We start from the raw sequence: 25,395 nt of genomic DNA, 5'->3' as shown, positions 1-25,395 counted from the left end.
GATATTCTTGGGTTTTTCCTCTTTTATAGAACCCCCCTTAGTATTTCTTGTAGTGCCAGCTGGGTGGTGTCATACTCTTTTAAACCTTGCTGGTCTTGGTGTGGCTGGGTGGCTCAGTGGGTTAAGTCTCTGCCTTCAGCTCAGGTCATGATCCCGGGGTCCTGGGATCAAGCCCCACCTTGGGCTCACTGCTCAGCAGGGATCCTGCTTCTTCCTCTCTCGCCTGCCTCTCTGCCTGCTTGTGATTTCTCTCTCTGTCAAATAAATAAATAAAACAAAAAACTGAAAACAAAAACAAAAACAAAAAACCTTGCTGGTCTTGGAAGCTCTTTATCTCTCCATCCATTTTGAAAGTCAGTCTTGCTGGATAAAGTGTTGTTGGCTGCATGTTCCTCTCATTTAGTGCCCTGAATACATCTTGCCAGCCCTTTCTGGCTTGCTGGGTTTCTGTGGACAGGTCTGATGTTATTCTGATGGGCTTTCCTCTGTACATAAGGAATCTCTTCCCTCTAGATGCTTTCAAGAGCTCCTCTCTAAAATTATGATTCATTGTTTTCACAATCAGGTGTCTCGAGGACTTTCTAGATTCTATCATTTTGGGAGGAGACCTTTCTGCCTCTGGGACATGAATGCTGGTTCCATTCGCCAGATTGGGAAAATTTTCATGGAGAATTTCTTCAACTATATCCTCTAGTCTTCTTTCTTTCTCCTCCCCCTCAGGGATTCCAATAATTCTGACATTGGAACGTTTCATGGCATCATTTATTTCCCTAATTCTGTTTTCATGTTCTAGTTCTGTGGAAAAAAAAATAGATGGTATTTTGATACGGATTGCACTGAATGTATAGATTGCTTTAGATAGTATAGCAATTTTAACAATATTTGTTCTTCCAATCCATGAGCATGGAATATTTTTCATTTCCTTTGTGTCTTCATCAATTTCTTTCATGAGTGTTCTGTAGCTTTCTAAGTAAAGATCCTTTGCCTCTTTGGGTAGGAATATTCCTAAGTATCTTATGGTTTTTGGTGCAATTATAAGTGGATTTGATTCCTTAATTTCTCTTTCTTTGTTCTCACTGTTAGCATATAAAAATGCAACAAATTTCTGTGCATTGAATTTGTATCCTGCTACTTTTCTGAATTCCTGAGTGAGTTCTAGCAATTTTGGGAGGTAGTCTTTTGGATTTTCCACATAAAGTATCATGTAATCTGCAAAGAGTGACCATTTGACTCTTTTGCCAATTTGGATGCCTTTTATTTCTTTTTGTCCTCTGATTGTTGAGGCTAGGACTTCTAGTACTCTGTTGGACAGCAGTGGTGAGAGTGGACATCCCTGACCTATTCCTGACCTTAAGGTAAAAGTGCTCAGCTTTTCCCCATTGAGAATATTTGCTGTGGGCTTTTCATAGATGGTTTTTATGGAATTGAGGTATGTTCCCTCTATCCCTATATTTTGAAGGTCTTCTTTTTTAGTTTCTTTTTTTTATTAAATTACTTTATTTTCAGAAAAACAGTATTCATTATTTTTTCACCACACCCAGTGCTCCATGCAATCCGTGCCCTCTATAATACCCAGCACCTGGTACCCCAACATCCCACCCCCCCCGCCACTTCAAACCCTTCAGATTGTTTTTCAGAGTCCATAGTCTCTCATGATTCACCTCCCCTTCCAATTTACCCCAACTCCCTTCTCCTCTCTAACACCCCTTGTCCTCTGTGATATTTGTTATGCTCCACAAATAAGTGAAACCATATGATAGTTGATTCTCTCTGCTTGACTTAATTCACTCAGCATAATCTCTTCCAGTCCCATCCATGTTCCTACAAAAGTTGGGGACTCATCCTTTCTGATGGAGGCATAATACTCCATCGTGAATATAGACCACATCTTCCTTACTCATTCGTCCGTTGAAGGGCATCTTCGTTCTTTCCACAGTTTGGCGACCGTGGCCATTGCTGCTATAAACATTGGGGTACAGATGGCCCTTCTTTTCACTACATCTGTATCTTTGGGGTAAATACCCAGGAGTGCAATGGCAGGGTCATAGGGAAGTTCTATTTTTAATTTCTTGAGGAATCTCCACACTGTTCTCCAAAGAGGCTGCACCAACTTGCATTCCCACCAACAGTATAAGAGGGTTGCCCTTTCTCCACATCCGCTCCAACATACGTACTTTCCTGTCTGGCTAATTTTGGCCATTCTATCTCCTGTAAGATGGTATCTCATTCTAACTGGTGTAAGGTGGTATCTCATTCTAACTGGTGTAAGGTGGTATCTCTGGTTTTGATTTGAATCTCCCTGATGGCTAGTGATGATGAATATTTTTTCATGTGTCTGACAGCCATTTGAATGTCTTTATTGGAGAAGTGTCTGTTCATATCCTCTGCCCATTTTTTGATATGATAATCTGCTTTGTGTGTGTTGAGTTTGAGAAGTTCTTTATAGATCCTGGATATCAACCTTTTGTCTGTACTGTCATTTGCAAATGACAGTACAGCACTGGAGTTTTTTAGTTCTCGTTAATTGGTAAACTCAGTCTTGGCTGGATATTCTTGTTAACATTCTGTGGGAGGGGCCTGTTGTGTTGATTCTAAAGTGTCTTTGCCCTAGACAGATCTGTATCACTTTTGCCAGGGTTTCGGGCTAAGTAGTCTGCTCTGGTTTGCTGTATGTGGCTTTTGTTCCCTGAAGGATTTAAGCACAGTTTTAGAGGTTGAGAATGAAAATAAACAAAATGAAATGGTGGCCTCCCAATCTCTGCCTCTCAATCCAAAAGCTCAGTGCCCCATTCCTCAGTGAGCCCTCAGAGAAAAGAAGTCAGTCACTCCTGTCTCCCTGTTTTTAGCCATACTCCATGCTCATGGGGCCTGTGAATCAGCGTTTCTATTCAGGCACATGACCCCAATTTGAGTCTCCAAACCCTGTGGATACCTGTGGGACATTCCTGTGTTTTTCTCCTGGGGCAGGAAAGGGGGTCTCCCCATTTCTGCAGCTTGTTGAATCCTTGATCAGAGAACAGTGGCCCAACTATGCTGTGGTTTATGGCAACCCCAAGCTGAAAACCCACTCCTGGGCTCACTCTTTGCAGCTGGCTTCCCCACACCAAGGTTTGGGAGCTCTGCCACATTCAGGCATCCCTGGTCTTCCTGTGACCTGAGGATCCTGAGATCACAGTGTTCCAGCTAGTGTTCTCTCCCGCTAAGCCACCTGAGTGACATCACTCACTGGAGCAGACTTCCTAAAAATTCTGCTCTTGTGCTCTGCTGCTATATCACTTTGCAGGAGCTGGCTGATAGAGGCTCACTCCCCCCACCTTCTATCTTCCCAGATATTTCCTCAGATTCACTTCTCTGTACCTCCTACCTTGAAAAAAGTGGTCGCTTTTCTATTTGTAGAGTTGCAGATATTCTTAGATCTCTGGTTGAGTTTTCAGGTGTTCAGAATGATAAGAGAGCTATGTAGCTGAATTCCTAGGACCAGACAAAATTAAGGTCTCCTACTACTCCTCCATTTTGGAACTAACAGGGTTGATCAATCTTACTAATATTTTCAGAGAATCTGTTCCTGGTTTCACTGATTTTTGTGTGGTATTTTTAGGTTCTATATCATTTATTTCTGCTCTAATGTTTATTTCCTTCCTTCTTCTGGCTTTAGGCTTCATTTTTTTTTCTTTCTCCAGTTCCTTTAAGTGACAGCTTAGGTTGATTATTTGTGAGTTTTCTTGCTTCTTGAGGTAAGACTCTATTGCTGTCTATTTCACTTTGGAATCGATTTTGCTGTAACCAAAAGTTTTTGGACCATATGTTTTCATGTATTTTTAAATTTCTCCTTCAGTTTCCTGGCTGACCCATTCATTCTTTTTTCAATTAATTATTTAACTCATTTTTATTATGTTCAATTAGCCAACATATCATTAATTTTTGATATAGTGTTCAACAATTCATTAGTTGCTTATAATACCCACTGCTCATCACATGCACAACACATATGACTCCTTAATACCCATTAAGTATTAACTCCCTCACCTCCTCTCTTCTGTAACCCTCAGTTTATTTCCTGGAGTCTGGAGTCTTTCATGGTTTGTTTCCATCTCTGATTTCTTCCCATTCAGTTTTCCCTCTTTACCCCTGTGGTCCTCCATGCTATTCCTTATGTTCCACATATGAGTGAAACCTTATGACAATTACCTTTAGTCCCATGTTATTTAGCTTCCATGTATTTGTGGTCCTTCCACATTTTTTTTTGTGGTTGACTTCAAGTTTCACAGTGTTGTGGTTGAAAAATCTTTTTGTATTTGTTGAAACCTGATTTAGAACCTAGTATTTCATCAAAAAATACTAAAATCAGAAATAATATATTATCCAACAATTCCAGTACTGGCGATTAGGTAAGAATGAAACACTAATTCCAAAAGATATGTATACCTCTATGTTTATTCCAGCATTATTTACAATAACCAAGATGCAGAAGTAACCCAAGTGTCCGTTGACAGAAACACACACACACACACACACACACACACACACATATATATATCACCTCCTACTTATCCATTTGTCTATATATATATATATATGCATATGTGTGGTGTATGTGTATATATACACACACATATATATATAACTTAGACATTAAAAAGATAACTTGACGGTTGCAACAACATGGGTGGCCTAGAGAATATTATGTCAAGTGAATTAAGTCAGACTGAGAAAGACAAATACTGTATGATTTCACTTATATATTGAATATAAAAAAATAAACAAACAAGAAGCAGATTCAGACCCATAAATACAGAGAAGAAACTGACAGTTGCCAGAAGGAAGTGGGTGGATAGATGGGAAAAACAGATGAAGGAGAGTGGGACATACAAGTTTCCAACTGTAGAATGAGTATGTCACAGGAATGAATGGTACAACATAGAGAATACAGTGTATGAAATTATAGTGTTATACAGTGACAGATGGTGGCTACAAATACGATGAGTACATAATAATGCATAGAGATATTGATGCACTATATTGTACATCTGAAAATAATAGAAAATTGTGTTTATTTTTAAACAATCTTGCAAAGCTTGTTTTTTCCACTTACCAGTTTGCAACATTTTAAATTGTTGCTGTAGTATTTCATTCTGAAGCCAAATCTACCGAGACAGTGACAATAAGAAGAAATCTCTCCAATGTTGATTTCAGCATTGTCCACAATATCCAAAATATGGAAAGAGCCCAGATATACACCCACAAATAAATGGATAAAGAAGAGGACACACACACACACACACATGTGTGCACGCACACACACACACACACACACATTCACACACACACACTGGAAAATTACTCAGCCATCAAAATGAAATCTTAGGGCACCAGTGTGGCTCAGTTGGTTAATCATCTACTTTTGGCTCAGGTCATGGTCTCAGTTTCCTGGGATCAAGCCCTGCATCAGGCACCCTGCTCAATGGGGAGTATGCTTCTCTGTCTCCCTCTACCCACTCCCCCATGCTCATTTTTTTCTCTCTCTTTCTCTCTAATAAATACATAAAATCTTTTTTAAAATGAAATATTCAAACTGAGGGTTTTGGAGGGAAGGGGGCTGGGAGGTTGGGTGAACCTGGTGGTGGGTATTATGGAGGGCATGTATTGCATGGAGCACTATGGGTGCAGGTGCATAAACAATAAATTCTAGAACACTGAAAAGAAATCTTAAAAATAAATAAATAATTTAGAGAATTAAATTAAATTTTTAAAAAGAGAAATATTGCCACTTGCAACAACATGGATGGAACTAGAGGGTATTATGCTAAATGAAATAAGTCAGTCAGAGAAAGACAAATACCATATAATTTCACTCATATGTGGAATTGAAGAAACAAAACAGATTAACATAGAGGAAGGGAAGGAAAAATAAAATAAGATGAAAGTTGAGATAGAGGCAAGCCATAAGAGATGTGGAACTCTAGCAAACAAACAGGTTCGCTGGAGGGGAGTTGGGTGAGAGATGGGGTAACTGCTGATGGGCATTAAGGAGGGCACGTGATATAATGAACACTGGGTGTTGTACAAACTGATGAATCACTAAATTGTACCTCTGAAACTAATAAAAAAAAAGAAAAAATCTATCATTTCTCTATTACAATATGTTTCATTAAAACTAAATTTTATCTGTCATGGTTCAGTTATATTTTGAAGCATCTAGACAAGTTACTGACATATGTCAGCACTCACTAGTTATTTACTGATTGAATGAATAAATAAATACACAAAATAACTTATATTAAGTTTTCTTGACATAATGATATAGTGCTTAAGCCAAATGAGGAAATGTTTAGTAGAGTCAATGTTAGGTCAGGAAAAAAGTATATACTGTTTTAGACTATTGTAGGAGAAATATTTGAAGACAAGAGCCTTTAGGTTCCTTAGAAAGCATGGTGGAAGGTGACCACCACACTTTTCTCTGTGTAGAAGTAGAAATATTCTGCTTTTCTATAGCAGTTTTCAAGAAAGAATAGCCTGAGGAAAATATAAGTAAAAGAAAAGTCTATCTTGACACCAAAAGCAATTGTCTTAAATTTTCCCTGAGCTCCAAGAAAGTTTTCCATGAAATTGTTGAAGTAAATGAGATTTTAGAATTCTTTTAGTCCCAAGTCCATTTCTCACAACAAGGAAAATGCCAAATTTTATCTTTCCACTTTATTGTGGAAAGAAGTAAGGTAGAAGTTAGTATTCTCATGAGAGACTCTCCACAGTGTTTCTTGCTAAGAAATGTCCCCTGAGGTTCATTATCTGTATGGGGAAAATGCCCCCACAGCTTTATATAAAGAGAGAGAACACATCTTAACAAATATGATTTTAGAGAAAAAATGGTTTCCACATATCAATATATTTGTGATCCTTCAAATCAAATAAATGAATAATATTAAGTAACTAAGATATGATGAAATGAAGCCACTAAACACAGAGAGAATATTCAATCCTTATCTCTAATACTCAGCACAGTTGGAAAGAAAAGATCAATGTCAATTTTGCAAAAACAAGGAGTATAACCACTGAATACCTGCAATGATTTAAGGTGGGTGTTGTATGTGGGCAAGAGTGATCTATTTAGCTTCATTAATTTTATCTTTTTGTAACTCTGTATGTGTTGTCACCTCTCTGTGCAGAGTTTTATACTAAAATAAATGTGGAAATAAACTGACACCTTTAATAATGCAACATCATTATAACCTATAACATTAAAACGTGCTTCCTTTGGTGAAAAATAATGTAGGGACACCGTTTGCAGTTTTTCTGTGAATTAAAATATATGTATCCTAGCATTAAAAAGCTTAACACCGAAAAAAAAAAAAAAGCTTAACACCATGAACACTAGATTCAAGCTACATGATAGGAGAGACTTGGAAAATGAAAGGGAAGAAAATGTAATCCTTAAGAGGCTTCTGACAAGGGTAATACACTGTGAATATTTAGATGCAACTGAAACAAGGATTAATGAACTGATATGGACTCTTAATCACCAATGGGCACTACACTTCATAAAAGTAATCACCCACATATTAAGTATTTCATTTAATGAAGCATGGTAATACATATTGGATTAATTAATCCTCACAAAACACAGCTGTTAAGTAAGCAAAGCAGAAAAGGTTTATGTGTTAATTATCAGCAGTTGACTGGATCCAGGTTCTCTGACTTCATATCCTCTTTTCTACAACAACACTGTTTTTAAACTTCTTTCCACTTCTAACAACAAAATATACATTTTACATCATAATCCAAGTGACACATGTACACATACACTCACAAGTACAATGGAAACAAACAGCAAACCCATGAAGAACCATAGAGCTGTCAAGTTTGTGGTAGACTACAACTCCTGATGTGACAAGCACCAGCACATATGATATCATTTTTTAAAAACCGATGTCTTGAAAGTCTCATATCACCAGGATTTAGCATTTGATTTGTTCCTCAAGTAATGAACATGTGGAAAGGAATCATTTCCTTTCAGCTGATGTTTCCCGTTATGACAAAAGGTTTACACTACAAAAGTCACTTTAGGATTTGAGGCATAGACCCAACGAATAGCACTATGTCTTGTTTCTATGCATTCAGACTGATCTGGCTGGAGCTCAGAAAGTCCTGGACTTACCTAAACCAAGTCATGAATTCAAGCAGAGTGGCCCAGGGCCAGCAGATGGTGGATGAAAGAAATGAAGCCATGTGGTAAGTCAGTATGGGTGGTTCCTGGAAAACACTCCTTTGCTTTATGCTATTCTCTGACACAAGAGCAATTCTGACTTTCCCCTTCCCTAATCATTTTTCTATAAACATTTGTTCCATTGCATCTCCTAGGCAAACTATATAAATTTGTTGGCCTTTCTTTTAGATGTGCTTCAAAATAATCATGTTTGACATTTAGACCCCTACTTTTTCATGAGTACAAATATTAGATCACTTCACTGGAGTGACACCACAGAGAAACTCCCTGCATAATTTACTGTACTTAAATGACTAAATGGACAATCAGGAAAATCCAACACTGAAGTAAAAGTCCTCACTGTGACCTGAATCCACCAATAAGAGGAATGATGGTCATGAGTCTGAGCAATGCAAGTACTCCAACGGTCTTCATCCTCTTGGGTTTCTCTGACCATCCCTGGTTGGAAATGCCACTCTTCATAATGGTGTTTGTGGCTTACATCTGCACACTGGTTGGAAACATCTCGATCATTGTGGTGTCCAAGGTGGACCCTCATCTTGACAGCCCTATGTACTTTTTCCTTTCCAACCTCTCCTTCCTGGACCTGTGTTTTACCACAACCACCATCCCTCAACTGCTGTGGAATCTCTGGGGACCAGATAAGTCCATCAGTTATGGGGGCTGTGTGGCCCAATTCTATATGTTTCACTTCCTGGGGGCCACAGAATGCATCCTCTTGGCGGTCATGTCCGTGGATCGGTACGTGGCCATCTGCAAGCCCTTGAGGTACCAGGCTATCATGGATCGGCGATTCTGTGTCTCCCTAGTGGCTGTGGCATGGATAAGTGGTTTGGCTAACTCCTTGCTTCAGTCGTCCCTCACTATCCAACTGCCACTTTGTGGTAACAACAAGGTGGATGACTTCCTGTGTGAGATTCCAGTGATGATCAAGATGTCCTGTATCGACACCACTTTCAATGTAACTATGCTCTCTCTTGTAGGGACATTGTTTACCCTGGTTCCCTTGTCTCTTATCCTTCTCTCCTATGGGTTCATTGTAGCTACAGTACTCAGAATTCGGTCATCAACAGGAAACAAGAAGGCCTTCAACACCTGTGGCTCTCATGTTATTGTAGTCTCTCTCTTCTATGGGCCAGTAATATGCATGTACGTGCAACCTTCTGGTACTAAATCCCAGGACAAGGACAAACTCATGGCTCTGTTCTACAGTCTGCTGACTCCTATGCTTAACCCTTTTATTTATACTTTGAGGAACAAGGACATGAAAGGGGCAATAAGGAGGCTTCTCCTCCCATTGAACCATCAGAGAAGAGAATAAAACACAGCAATTTTATACTCCATACTCTCCATGTAAGACTCCAAAGAGCCCTTGCTCTCTATATATCTCTGGATGTAACCCTCTTCCAAAATGGTTAGAATCCTTCAGTCATTATCTGATCTACACATATGTGTATTCACAAAGTGCTATGATTTATTGGCCCTCATTTTGCAATGTGAACCTTAATCCCCACTTGTAAATTACATGAGAGTGAATCCCTGTCATTAAGTCCTCTAAGTCCATTGAGAGATGCTGCTATAGGAATCTGAAAAGTAGCTCACCGACTGACTCATTCATCACCAGTCAAACAAAAGAAACCCTCTCATTTTATGCATAATTTTATAAAAATAACACAAATATCATGTCATCTGTGAAGACGGAGAGCGTGACTATTTACACAAGTTAGAATGGCAAAAATTAACAAAATAGGAAAAAACAGATGTTGGTGAGGATGTGGAGAAAGGGGAACCCTCTTACACTATTGGTGAGAATGCAAACTGGTACAGCCACTCTGGAAAACAGTATGGAGATTCCTCAAGATGTTAAGAATAGAACTACCTTATGATCCAGCAATTGCACTACGAGGCATTTACCACAAAGATACAGATATAGTAAAAAGAAGGGGCATATGCACCCCAGGGTTCATAGCCGCAATGTCCACAATAGCCTAACTGTGGAAGGAGCTTCAATGCCCTTCAACAGATGAGTGGATAAAGAACATGTGGTCCATATATACAATAGAATACTACTCAGTCATCAGAAAGGATGAATACTGAGCTTTTGCATTAAGAAGGATGGGGCCGCTTCCTCATATCAGGGAGATCATATGATAGTTGTCTTTCTCTGCTTGACTTATTTCGCTAGGCATGATACGCTCTAGTTCCATCCATGTTGTCGCAAATGGCAAGATTTCATTTCTTTTGATGGCTGCATAGTATTCCATTGTGTATATATACCACATCTTCTTGATCCATTCATCTGTTGATGGACATCTAGGTTCTTTCCATAGTTTGGCTATTGTGGACATTGCTGCTATAAACATTCGGGTGCATGTGCCCCTGATATGAGGAAGTGGTGATGCAACATGGGGGCTTAAGTGGGTAGGAGAAGAATAAATGAAACAAGATGGGATTGGGAGGGAGACAAACCATAAGTGACTCTTAATCTCACAAAACAAACTGAGGGTTGCTGGGGGGCGGGGGTTTGGGAGAAAGGGGTGGGATTATGGACATTGGGGAGGGTATGTGCTTTGGTGAGTGCTGTGAAGTGTGTAAACCTGGTGATTCACAGACCTGTACCCCTGGGGATAAAAATATATGTTTATAAAAAATAAAAAATTAATTAAAAAACAAAAAGAAGGATGGGGCCGGAGAAGCTTTTGCTGAATGAAATAAGTGAAGCAGAGAAAGATCATTAACATATGGTTTCACTTATTTGTGGAATATAAGGAATAGTTATGGAGAACATTAAGAGAAGTAAGGGAAAATGAAGGGGGGGAACCAGAGGTGGAGAAGAACCATGAGAGGCTATGGACTCTGGAAAACAAACAGAGGGTTTTGGAGGAGAGGGTTGGGGGGGAATGCATTAGGCTGGTGATGAGTATTAAGGAGGCATGTATTGCACAGAGTACTGGGTGTTACATGCAAAAAAAATGAATCATGGAACACTACACAAAAACTAGTGATGTACTGTATGGTGACTAAAAACATAAAAAAACATCTTTTAAAAAATGAAAAAAAATGGGGAGGGGAAAGATGGCAGAGAAGTAGGAGACCCTGTTTCAACCGGTGCCCTCAAGTGAGCTAAATATGTATCCGAACACTCTGAACACCCATGAAATCAGCCTGAGATGTAAGATTATACTCTTTTGGATCTCGACAGGGGCAGGAGACATCAGTGGAGAGGTAAAGCAGAGTAGGAATGCTCAGACTGATATCAGAAAATAAACAGAGGGGGGAGAGAGCTACCAGAAGTGACCCATTGGAAAGTAATACCCCAATACAAAAGTGCCCTGTCATTGGGGACCAGCATTAACTTGGAGTCTGATTAAAGCACTCAAAAAAAGCAAAAGATCTTAAGGAGAAAGTGGTGGAATTGGGCGGTCATGGGCATGGGCCTAAGCCCACAGTCCCAGGATGGTCACCACAGGCAACCACCTGTGTCAGAGAGAGTCCAGCGGGACCTGAAGCCAGTGGTCCATGGGCCCACAGCTTTCCACTGCTTGCACCCCCGCCACACCTAAGAGAGCCAAGTGTAGGCGCCAGATGGCGGTCTCTGGGACCGCAGCCTTCTGCAACTGGCCGCTGGGTTCTGACCATACCCAGTCAGTATGGTCAGCATGGGCCTGGACCCCAGACAGCAGTCCCAGAAAAGGCAGCTACCAGAAGCAGGCTCCCTGGACCAGTATCACTCAAGGTTTTAGTGGCACAGGGATACAGAGAAAAGCGGAGTCCTTGGGTGACCACTGGGACAGGAGCTGGGGGTGCACACCGTCTGTGAGATGTTGCCCTGTTCAGTGGAGTTTGCAGATGGGGAGTCTGTGTGTTCTGGATCAGCCAGAGGGGAACAGTCTGAGGCTTCTCTCTGAGGCAGAGGTTTGGGTGCAGACAGATTCTTTCCTCGCTCTGACCCTCTGAAAAGCCACAAAAAGCCACCAAAGAATAAAAACCTCCAGAGAACAAAAGCCTGAAAAACTGGTTTCCATAGAGCCCAGTCCCTTGATAGTGGGCAGGGGGACTCAACCCAAGCAACACTGATGGGAGAACAATGCAGTAGGCCCCTCTCCCAGAACACAAGCCAAAAGAACAAGAGGACAAACACCACAGGGTCCCCGTAAAACTGTAAAACCCCAACATCAGGGGAAAACAATATATTAAGCTCCTGGGTGCCTGGATTATGATTGGTATTTTCAGCTGTACATCCCCTCAACCACCTCTCACTAAAATGATTAGGAGGAGGAACACCCAACAGAGGAAAAATTCAGAGACTGTGCCTTCTCCATCAGAATGATTGGATATAGACATAAACAGTATGTCAGAAGGAGAATTCAGGGTAACAATTATCCAGACAATGTCTAGGTTGGAAAAACCCTTAGTGACAACATAGAATCTCTAAGGGTGGAAGTGAGAGCTGACCTGACAAAAGTTAAAAATGCTATCAATGAGATCCAGTCTAATCTAAATACTCTAATAGCTAGGGTAGCCAAGGCAGAAGATATAATTAGTGATCTAGAAGAAAAACTGATATAAAAGAAGGATCAGGAGGAGGCCTGGAACAAACAGCTTAGAAGCCATGAAAACAGAATTAGGAAAATATATGACACCATGAAACATTCCAACATCAGAATTATTGGGATGCCTAAGTGGGTGGAGTAAGAGAGAAGACTAGAAGACATAGTTGAACAAATTCTGGATGAAAATTGGTGTGATGTTCATCATCACTAGCCATCAGAGAGATTCAAATTAAAACCACATTGAGATACCACCTTACACCAGTTAGAATGGCCAAAACTAGCAAGACAGGAAACAACGTGTGTTGGAGAGGATGTGGAGAAAGGGGAACCCTCTTACACTCTTGGTGGGGGTGCAAGTTGGTGCAGCCACTGTGGGAAACTGTGTGGAGATTCCTTAAGAAATTAAAAATAGAGCTTCCCAATGACCCTGCAATTGCACTCCTGGGTATTTACCCCAAAGATACAGATGTAGTGAAAAGAAGGGCCATCTGTACCCCAATGTTTATAGTAGCAAGGGCCACGGTCGCCAAACTGTGGAAAGAACCAAGATGCCCTTCAATGGACAATGGATAAGGAAGATGTGGTCCATATACACGATGGAGTATTATGCCTCCATAAGAAAGGATGAATCCCCAACTTTTTTAGCAACATGGACGGGACTGGAAGAGATTATGCTGAGTGAAATAAGTCAAGCAGAGAGAGTCAATTATCATATGGTTTCACTTATTTGTGGAGCATAACAAATGGCATGGAGGACAAGGGGAGTTAGAGAGGAGAAGGGATTTGGGGGAAATTGGAAGGGGAGGTGAACCACGAGAGACTATGGACTCTGAAAAACAATCTGAGGGTTCTGAAGGGGTGGGAGTGGGAGGTCCGGGTACCAGGTGGTGGGTATTAGAGAGGGCACAGATTGCATGGAGCACTGGGTGTGGTGAAAAAATAATGAATACTGTTATGCTGAAAATAAATTTTAAAAAAGACTGAAAAACACAAGTATGTGGAATTTAAACAATACGAATTAATTCCCTAATAAATGGTCAAAAAATCACAAGAAAAATTAGTAAATAATGTGGAAAGAATGGAAAAAGAAGCAAACATACAAAATGCTGCAAAAATATATTACATAGAGATGTATTTAAAAAAACCTTCCAATTTCTCTGAGATGAAAATGTATCTGTTATGTGTTTGTAAGTCAAGTGACATAATAAGCACAGGACAGGGGCATCTGGGTGGCTCAGTGGGTTAAAGCCTCTGCCTCAGCTCAGGTCGTGATCCCAGGGTGCTTGAATTGAGCTCCGCATTGGGCTCTCTGCTCAGTGTGGAGCTTGCTTCCCCTTCTCTCTCTGCCTGCCTCTCTGCCTACTTGTGATCTCTGTCTGCCAAATAAATAAATACAATCTTAAAAAAAAATAATTACAGGGGGCGCCTGGGTGGCTCAGTGGCTTAAAGCCTCTGCCTTGGGCTCAGGTCACGATCTCAGGGTCCTGGGATCGAGTCCCGCATCGGGCTCTCTGCTTAGCAGGGAGCCTGCTTCCTCCTCTCTCTCTGCCTACTTGTGATCTCTGTCTGTAAATAAATGAATAAAAACTAAAAGAAAATTAAGTACAGGATAACTGTCCTTTTTGAGCACTAATAACCATTCATTATATTTTCACATAGTTACAAGTTAGTTAATGGAGCACTGGGTGTGGTGCAAAAATAATGAATACTGTTATGCTGAAAATAAATAAAAAATAAATTTAAAAAACAAAGTTAGTTAATGGAAATTTGTATCAGCTATGATCTCAGCAGAAAATTTATGACACACTGCAACTGGAAAAATGAGGGAAGTTTAACAAAGAAAGGATTGATGAAGGTGTGGGAAGGACTGCGAAACACCAGTAAGAGATTTCTATATGTATATTATACCTGAAATACATTATAAACCCAAGGCCTGAAGTAGCAAAACAGAGAAGAAGTACTGGAAACCAGAAAGAGAAAATCCATGGTTACCACCAGGACCTGTGGCTTTTGGTGAAACAATGCAGGCAGCCTGATTGGTCCCGCTGAGAGGAAGTTGGTGGGTATTCCAACCCAGCTGTTCTCTGTCTCCAGAGAGAGAACAGGTGGCTCTCATTGCCTGATCCCAACCAGTAGCCAGGTATCAAGTAACCATCTTGATTCAGCCTCTCAAGGTACAGCAGAGAGTAGGAACAACATTTGGACTAAAGAATGGGTCTGGGGTGGAAGAGAGGGAATGAAAAATCTCTACCACACATGAATCATGGAGTAGTGCACATCTATATATTCCTGGTGGCTCAAGGAAAGAAGTAGGATTGCAAACCACAGGAAGGGTTGTCAAAGGGAAACCATTCCATTTCTAAGTGATGGTGAATTTGAATTTGTCCCTCAAAATGATTCTTTGTTGAATTATGTGTGAGATGTTTTTAAAATCTTAATATTTATCTACACATCTAATATTATGTGAAAGACAAAGAAACAGAAAGACTGTCATGAAGTCTTTGTTATAAAATTTTTAAATATTTAACACTGGGTGTTACATGCAACCAATGAATCATGGAACACTACATCAAAAACTAATTATGTGCTATATGTTGGCTAACTGAATATAATACAAATGCTAATGTAAATATTTAGAGCTTTTGATTTTAAACATCACTGATTCCATCTCATTGGAAAGATCAATTATTATATTTTTCCTCTCTTTCCAAGTCACTTTTGTGCTCCTTTATTGTTAGGTCTAGAACAATTAAATCTTATGAGAGAAAGAGAAAGGAGGTAAGAGTAAGAGGACCCTTGGCTTACCCCAAACCTTGAAAACAACTAGATAACTATTGAATCATTCTGAATACTCAAGAAATTGACCTGAGGACTGACAGAGAAAACTGCACAATTGGGAGAGAGAAGAGGCCACATTGAGGAAGGTAGGAGGTGTGGAGAAATGATTTGGGGGAGAAAAAGACTGTGGGTGCAATGGAGAGGTGGGAGCCCTAATCACAGAGAATGGCAATGGAGAGAAGAGCACACAGGGATATGCAGAAGTAGAACACACCTTCAAAGCCATTGGCTGGGAATCTGAGGGGCTGATTTTCATGTTTTTGTAACCAGTGGGGCTCAAAGACTGGAGTTTTAGAGGTTGGTGGGCTTGGCTGGGATAGAGTCCTGAAGATGCTGCCCACTCCTGGGGAGAAAGCAGGCGAACGACCCTGGGGCAGATGGTGCAATCTGAGGAGTGTCTGAGGCACACAAGGGAGGGACTGCTCTTCTTTGAGCACATCTGTGAGAGGTGGCATTTTCAGAGTTGCCTCTTCAGGGATAAAGGAACCAAGGTGCACCATTCCCATCCCCCACCACTCAGCATAGGTGCAGAGACACCTGCCAAGGGCAGCTAACCTAGACACTGGCTGTTTAGCCTGCTTGCTCCAATTCCTGTGCCCCTGCAGTCTGACACAACTGCCCTCCTTGGACAAACCTACATCATCCTGATTTGGTGAGACCTTCCCCCAGAAGACCAGTATAGGTTCCAGCCACAACAGGTCCCTAAAGTTTGGTATTTAAAAAATCAGCAGGCTTGGGAGTACCTGGGTGGCTCAGTAGGTTAAGCATTTGAGTTTTGTTTTTGGCTCAGATCTCGATATCATGAGTCAAGCCTTACACTGGGCTCTGTGCTGGGCATGGAGTCTTCTTAAGTTTCTCTCTCCCTTTCTTGCTGCCCTGCCCTTCTTGTACACTCTTTCTCTCTCTAAACATGAATAAATATTTAAAAGATAAAATAAAAATAAATCAATAAATCAATAAAAGTCAGCAGGCTTGACTGGTCTAGAGCCCAAAGTGCACTGTGCAGACAAGCCAACAGGAAACTGTGAAAACAGTGATCTGAAAAATGCCTGGGATGCACAAGGAGAAATTATTCACTGTCCTGCGAGTGCTTCCCTCTGAGTAGCAAGCACAGACTCCCAGCTTTAAAGGAGCTGGATGGTACCATTTCCCTCCCTTCCCCCTCAGTAAGTACAAAACCACCTGAAGTAACCAGCACAGAGCCTACACTGCTTGGCCAACCTAAACTGTTAGGACCAAGTACTGCCCCTTCTGCTCTGTTGGTACTGCTTTTCTCAGGCAAATGTACCTTAGGGCCAAGCACAGCAGGGCCCTTACCCAGAAGATCAGCAGAAAACCCCATATAAGCCTTATTTCCTGAACACAGAGTCTTCAGTTCTAATTGAAGTAGCATCAAGTCTCATTTAAGAAGCAGACTAGAGCACGCCTAGTTAAAACCCACTGCATTCTGGCCAAAGTCAAAACACTGTCCACTGAAGGCAAGGAGAATCTCTACAGACAATTGTCTGAAGGATAGAGCAGATAAAACACAGCAGCAGAGTGCATATCCCACACACCAGAGACAACTGCTGAAGGGCCAGGCCCAGGACATTATATGAGCTCTTCTTCGTAAAGCCATTACCACCAGGAGCAGGAACATAACCAGCTTTTCTAATACACAAAATACAGACTTAAAATGTGAAGACAGAGGAATTTATACCAAAAAAAAAAAACAAACAAAACAAGAAAAGTCATGTCCAGATATCTGATCAAAACAGATATAAGTAATATGCCTGGTGGAGAATTTAAGCCAACAATCATAATGATACTTACTGGGATTGAGAAAAGCATAAAAGACATCAGGGAGACCCTTACCACATAGATAAAAGAGCTAAAAACTAATCAGGCAGAGAAGAAAAAATGCAATAACAGAGATTTGAAACTGACTGGAGGTACTGACCACAGTGACGGAAGAAGTGGAGGAACAAATAAGTGATATAGAAGATGGAATAATGGAACATAATGAAAGTGAACAAAAGACAGAAAGAATTACGAATCACAAGAATAGAAACACAATGGGGGAACACAATGACTCCATCAAACATAACATTCTTATCACAGGAGTCCCAGAAGAGAGAATAGGGGTTAGAAGGTTTATCTGAAGAAATCATAAATAAAAACTTCCTTAATCTAGAGAAGGAAACAGATATCCAGATCCAAGAGGGATGGAAAATTCCCATAAAATCCACAAAAGTGCGCCAACTACATATTGTAGTTAAATTTGCAAAATATAGAAATAAAAAAAATCCTAAAGCAGCAAAGCAAAAGAAGTCCCTAACTTACAAGGGTAAGACCTATAAGACCAGCTGCAGATCTCTCCACAAAACTTGGCAAGCTGGATGGAAGTGGCATGATAAATTCAATGTACCAAATGGGAAAAATCTGTAGCCAAGAATATTCTATCCAGCAAGGATATCATTTGGAAGAAAAGGAGAGATAAAGAGTTTCCCAGACTAACAAAAAGTAAACGAGTTTGTGACCACTAAATCAGCCCTGCAAGAAATATTAAAAGAGATGTTTTGAGTGGAAAGGAAAGACCAAAAGCAACAAAGACCACAAAAGAACAGAGAAACTCTTCAGAAACAATGACAAAACAAGTAATAAAATAACAATAAGTACAAATCTATCAATAGTTGCTCTAAATGTAATGAACTAAATGCTCTAATCAAAAGACATAAGGGGAGGGCGCCTGGGTGGCTCAGGGGGTTGAGCCTTCAACCCCCTCTCTGCCTTCGGCTCAGGTTATGATCTCAGAGTCCTGGGATCAAGCCCCGCATTGGGCTCTCTGCTCAGCGGGGAGCCTGCTTCCCTTTCTCACTCTCTCTGCTTGCCTCTCTGCCTGCTTGTGATCTCTCTCTCTGTCAAATAAATAATAAACTCTTTAAAAAGAAGAAGACATAAGGTGTCAAATCTGTATGACACCTAGAAGAGACTCATATTAGACCTAAAGACATCTACAGGTTGAGTGAGGGGGTGGAGAACCATTTATCATGAAAATGGAAGTTAAAAGAAAGCTGGAGGAGCAATACTTATATCAGACAAGCTAGATTTCAAACCAAAGAATGCAACGAGAGATGAAGAAGGGCACCATGTCATAATAAGGGGAACTCTCCAACAGGCGGATCTAACAATGGTAAATATTTATGCCCCTAACTTGGGAGAATCCAAATATATAAAGCAATTAATAATATACATAAAGTAACCCATTGTTAATGACACAAAAACTGCAGGAGATTTTAATACCCCAACTACAGTAAAAGACAGAGCATCTAAGCAGAAAATCCACAAGGAAACCATGACTTTGAATGACATACTGGATCAGATGGACTTAACAGATACATTCAGAACATTTCATCCTAAAGCAGCACAATACACATTGTTCTCAAGTACACAGGTATATTCTCCAGAATAGATCACATATTAGGTCATAAATAGGTCAGCAAGTATAAAAAGACTGAGATCATACCATGTATCTTTTCTGACTAAAATGCTACAAAACTTCAACTCAACCACAAGAAAAAATTTGGAAAGATCACAAATACATGGAGGTTAAACAACATGCTAAAACAAATGGGCCAATCTGGAAATCAAAGAAGAAATTTTAAAAAAATACATGATTATGCTGAGTGAAATAAGTCAAGCAGAGAGAGTCAATTATCATATGGTTTCACTTATTCACATATATGGTTTCAATTATCATATGGTTTCACAAATATCATGGAGGACAAGGGGTGTTAGAGAGAAGGGAGTTGGGGGAAATTGGAAGGGGAGGTGAATCATGAGAGACTGTGGACTCTGAAAAACAATCTGAGGGGTTTGAAGGGGCGGGGGGGTGGGAGGTTGGGGTACCAGGTGGTGGATATTATAGAGGGCACGGATTGCATGGAGCACTGGATGTGGTGCAAAAATAATGAATACTGTTATGCTGAAAATAAATAAATTAAAAAATACATGAAAACAAATGATAATGAAAACATAATTGTCCAAAATCTTTGGGATGCAGCAAAAGCAGTCATGTATAGCAATACAGGCCTACCTTGAGAAGCAAGAAAAATCTCAAATGAACAAAGTAACTTTACACCTAAAGGAGCTAGAAAAAGAACAACAAATAAAGTCTAAAGCCTGCTGAAGAAGGTAAATAATAAAGATTAGAGCAGAAATAAATGATATAGAAACTAAAAAATATATAACATATCAATGAATCCAGGGGCTGGTCCCTTGAAAAAAAATTAATAAAATTGAAAAACCCCTATCCAGACTTATCGAAAAGAAAAGAGAAAGGACTGAAATAAATAAAATCACAAATGAGAGAGGAGAGATTACAACCAACACCACAGAAGTATAATTATAAGACAATATTATGAAAAATTATGTCAACAAACAGGACAATCAAAGAAATGGATAAATTCCTAGAAACATAAACTACCAAAACTGAAACAGGAAGAAATAAAAAACTGGAATAGACAAATAACTGCAAAAAACTGCATCCATAATTTTTAAAAATCCCAAAGGGTGCACCTGGATGGCTCAGTGGGCTAAAGCATGGAGGACATGGGGAGTTAGAGAGAAGGAGGTTGGGGTAAATGGGAAGGGGAGGTGAACCATGAGAGACTATGGACTCTGAAAAACAATCTGAGGGGTTTGAAGTGGCGGGGGGGTGGGAGGTCGGGGTACCAGGTGGTGGGTATTATAGAGGGCACGGATTGCATGGAGCACTGGGTGTGGTGAAAAAATAATGATACTGTTATACTGAAAATAAATAAAATTTTAAAAATTTATTTAAAAAAAAAGCCTCTGCCTTCGGCTCAGGTCATGATGTCAGGGTCCTGGGATCGAGCCCCACATTGGGTTCTCTGCTTGGCAGGGAGTCTGCTTCCCCCTCTCCCTCTCTGCCTGCCTCACTGCCTACTTGTGATCTCTCTCTGTCAAATAAATAAATAAAATCTTTAAAAAAAAAAAAACAACAACTCCTAACAAACACATGTCCAAGGTCTGATGGCTGCAGAAGGAAATTCTACCAAATATTTAGTGTAGAAATTTTTTTTTAAGATTTTATTTATTTGACAGAGAGAGATCACAGTAGACAGAGAGGCAGGCAGAGAGAGAGAGAGAGGGAAGCAGGCTCCCCGCTGAGCATAGAGCCTGATGCGGGACTCAATCCCAGGACCCTGAGACCATGACCCGAGCCGAAGGCAGCGGCTTAATCCACTGAGCCACCCAGGCGCCCCACCACCGAATATTTAAAGAACAGTTAATAGATATTCTTCTCAAACTATTCTAAAAAAATAGAAATGGAAGGAAAACTTCCAAATTAACTCTATGAGACCAGAATTACCCTGATTATAAAAGCAGTAAAAGACTCCACTAAAAAACAGAACTATAAGCCAATATCCCTGATGAACATGGATGCCAAAACTCTCAATAAAACACGAGTAAATCAAATACAATAATACAATAAAAGTGGGATTTATTCCTGGGTTGCAAAGGTGATTTATTCCTGGGATTTATTCCTGGGTTGCAAAGGTGATTCAATATTCACAAGTCAATCAATGTGATACACCACATTAATAAAAAAAAAGAATAAGAACCATATGATCATTTCAGTAGATGCAGAAAAAGCATTTGATGAAGCACAGCATCCATTCATAATAAAAACCCTCAACAAAGTAGGGTTACAGAAACATACTTCAACATACTAAAGGCCATAAATAGAAGACCCACAGCTAATGTCACCCTTGATGGGGGAAAACAGAGATTTTTCTCTATGGAGCAAGTCAGGGATATCCACACTCACCATTGTTATTTCACATAGTACTACAACTCCTAGCCATCAGACAACAAAAAGAAATCAACATTCTAATCAGCAAGGAAGAGGTCAAGCTTTCCCTATTTGGAGATGACATGATACTCTATACAGAAAACCCAAAAGATTCCACCAAAAGTTTGTTGAAACTGATACACTGATTCAGTAAAGTCATAGGATACAAAATCAATGTACGGAAATTTTTTTCATTTCTACACACCAATAATGAAGCAACAGAAAGACAAGTCAAGGAATCTTCCATTTATATTGCACAAAACCCATAAAATACATTGGAATAAACCTAATCAAAGTGGTAAAAGATCTGTACTCTGAAAACTATAAAACAGTTATGAAAGAAATTGAAGAGGACACAAAGAAATGGAAAAACATCCCATGCTCATGGATCAGAACAAACACTGTTAAAATGTCTATACTACCAAAGCAACCTACATATGTAATGCAATCCCTATCAAAATACCAGCTGAATTCATGTATCAGTTGTAGCAGTTTTTTGGTGGAGTCTTTCAGGTTTTCTACATAGAGTATGATGTCATAATGAATGTTTGTAAATAGTGAAAATTTGACCTGTTAAATAGTGAATAGTTTGACTTCTTCTTTGCTGACTTTGATGCCTTTTATTTCTTTTTGTAGTCTGATTGCTGAGGCTAGGACTTCCAGTACTATGTTAAGTTGAGAGTGGACATTCCTGGTATGTTCCTGACCTTAGGGTAAAAGTTCTCAGTTTTTCCCCCATTGAGGATGTTATTAGCTGTGGGTCTTTTGTATATGGCTTGTATGATGTTGAGGTATGAATTACTACCTCTATGTTGAGGTATTAATTAATATGAATTAATACCTCTATCCCTACACAGTGGAGGTTTTTAAAGTTGTATTTTGTCAACTGCTTTTTCTTCATCTATTGAGAGGATAATATGGTCCTTGTCCTTTGCAACTGATGAATCACTAAATTCTACCCCTGAACTACCCTGTTAACTAAACTGAATTTAAATTTAAAAAAATTTTTAAATACCACCAGCACTTTTCACAGAGCTAGAACTATCCTAAAATTTGTATGGAACCACAAAAGACCCCAAATAACAACGCAATCTTGAAAAGCAAAGCTAGAGGCATCATGGTTCTGGACTTCAAGTTGTATTACAAAGATGCACTAATTAAAACAACATGGTGCTGGCATAAAAACAGACATGTAGATCAACAGAACAGAATAGAACACCTGGAAAAGAACCCACAACTACATGACCAACTAAAATTTGACAAAGCAGGAAAGAATGTCCAAAGGTAAAAAAAGACAGTCATTAAATGGTGTTGGGGAAACTGGACAGCAACATGGAAGAAAATGAAACTGAATCACTTTTTTTAATAACATACACAAAAATAAAATCTAAATTGGTGAAAAACGTGAGACAGGAAACATACAAAATTCTAGAGGAGAAAAAAGGCAGTAACCCCTTTGACATCAATCCTAGCAACTTCCCTCTATAGTCTCCTGGAACAAGGGAAACACAAGCAAATATAAGCTCTTGAGACTTCATCAAAATAAAAACCTCTACACAGTGAAGGAAATGATCAACAAACCTAAATGGTAACCTATGGAACAGGAGAAGTTCCTTGCAAATGACATATCTGATAGAGCATTAGTATCCAAAATCTATAAAGAACTTACCAAATTCAACACCCAGAAATAAATAATCCAGATTAAAAATGGGCAGAACAGAGGAATACACATTTTTCCAAAGACATAGGAGTGGATAGAGACACATGAAAAGATACTCAGCATCACTCATCATCAAGGATATACAAACAAGAACCCAATGAGATATCATCTCACACCTGTCAGAATGGCTAAAATTATCAGCACAGGAAACAACTATGTTGGCAAAGATGCAGAGAAAGGATATCTTTCTTGCACTGTTGGTGGGAATGCAAACTGGTGTAGCCACTGTGGAAACAGTACGTGTGTTCTTCAAAAAGTTAAAAATAGAATTATCCTATGATCCAGCAACTTCACTACTAAATATTTAACCAAAGGATACAAAAATACTAATTTGAAGGGGTACATGCACCCCAATGATTATAGCAGCATTATCAACAATAGCCAGACTACGGAAAGAACACAAGTGTTCATCAGCTGAGGGATGCATAAAGAAGATGTGTGTGTGTGTGTGTGTCTGTGTGTGTGTGTGTGTGTGTATGGAATATCACTCAGTCAACAAAACAATGAAATCTTGTGTGTATGGAATTCACTCAGTCAACAAAAGAATGAAATCTTACCACATGGAACAACATGGATAGAACTAGAGAGTATTCTGCTAAGTGAAATAAGTCAGACAAAGACAAATGCTTGATCTCAATTATATGTGGTAGTTAAGAAACAAAACAAATGAACATGGGGTGGGGAGTAGGCAACCAAGAAACAGACTCTTTTTTAAAACATACAATGTATTGAGGGAGGAGCAAGATGGTGGAGGAGTAGGACACCTAATACCTTTGGGTCCCAGGAGTTCAGCGAGATAGTTACCAAACCATTCTGAACACCTACAAACTCAACAGGAGCTAGAAGAAGAGCAGCAGTTCTAGAAACAGAAAAGCGACCACTTTATGGAAGGTAGGACGTGCAAAGTGAATCCAAAGCAATGGAAAGATAGACCGCGGGGACAGGGACAGGCTCCTGGCAAGAGATAGAGCAGTGGAGCACAAAATCAGGCCTTTTGTAAGTCTGCTCCATGGAAGGACGTCGCTCCAGAGGCTAAGCCGGGGGTGCAGCCCTCGTAGGGACATTGTGGTCTCAAGACCCTTAGGGTCACAGAAAGACCAGGGGTGCCTGAGTGTGGCAGAGCCCCCAGGCATCAGAGCGGGAAAGCTGGCTGTAGAGATGGAGCCAAGCAGTGGGCTCTCAGCTCAGTCTCACCTTAAACTGTGATCAAGGCACAGTTGGCCACTGCTTTTCAAGCAGGGACCCCACAAGCAGCAGATCCAGGGAGACCCCCTTCTTCCTCCTCTGAAAAGAATGGCATGGGAACATGCAGCAAGGATCTGCTGGGTTTAGAGACTCCAAACGGGGCCATGCACCAGCCAGAGAAATGCTCAGTCACAGGCCAGGTGAACTCAGAGCGTGGTTGGAGACCAGGGAGACAGGAGGGATTGACTGCTTTTCTCTGAAGGCGCACTGAGCAGTGGCCCGAGCTCTTGGCTCCTCTGGGCCGGAGACTGGGAAGCCGCCTTCTTCATTCCCACCCTCCAAAGCAGTACGGAAAGCAGTCAGGAAACAAAACTTCCCAAGACCCAAACCACGCAGATTGCTTAGGCTGGCCCCTGGCAAGGGCGGTGCAATTCCACCTCAGGCAAAGACATTTGAGAATCAGGGCAACAGGCCCCTCCCAGAAGATCAGCAAGACCATCCAGCCAAGACCAAGTTCACAGATCAATGAGAACTGCGGAATTCCAGAGATGCAGGAATGCAACACACAGAAGTCATGGGTTTTTTTCCCATGATCCTTTAGTCTTTCAAAGGTAAATTTTTTTTAAGATTTTTTTTATTTGACAGAGAGAGATCACAAGTAGACAGAGAGACAGGCAGACAGAGAGAGGGGAGAAGCAGGCTTTCCGCAGAGCAGAGAGCCCAGTGTGGGGCTTAATCCCAGGACCCTGAGATCATGACCTGGGCTGAAAGCAGAGGCTTAAACCACTGAGCCACCCAGGTGTCCTGAAAGTTAAATTTTTAAATTTTTTTTTCCTTATTCTATTTTCTTTTTTTTTTAATTTCTTTTCAGCGTAACAGAATTCATTGTTTTTGCACCACACCCATTGCTCCATGCAATGCATGCCTTCTCTTTCTTATTTTAACATTTTTAAACTATTTTATCTTATCAATACCTTTTTAAAAGTCTTTTAAAATTTTTATTGTTATAGTCATATTTCTA

General features: G+C 40.2%; 1 protein-coding gene across 1 annotated transcript; it reads left to right on the top strand.

The window, feature by feature from the left end:
- Positions 1 to 8,597: 8,597 nt before the first annotated feature.
- On the top strand, positions 8,598 to 11,343 carry LOC116589470 (olfactory receptor 2B11-like). Its single transcript, XM_032341405.1, has 2 exons — positions 8,598 to 9,511; positions 11,289 to 11,343. Exons 1-2 carry the CDS (start codon positions 8,598 to 8,600, stop codon positions 11,341 to 11,343), a joined length of 969 nt encoding a protein of 322 aa, XP_032197296.1.
- The last annotated feature ends 14,052 nt before the right edge of the window (positions 11,344 to 25,395 follow it).

The sequence above is a fragment of the Mustela erminea genome, chromosome 4, assembly GCF_009829155.1.
Source record: "Mustela erminea isolate mMusErm1 chromosome 4, mMusErm1.Pri, whole genome shotgun sequence".
Classification (NCBI taxonomy): Eukaryota; Metazoa; Chordata; class Mammalia; order Carnivora; family Mustelidae; genus Mustela; species Mustela erminea.
The sequence above is the reverse complement of the archived record's forward strand: the minus strand, read 5'-3'. Positions and strand labels throughout refer to the sequence as shown.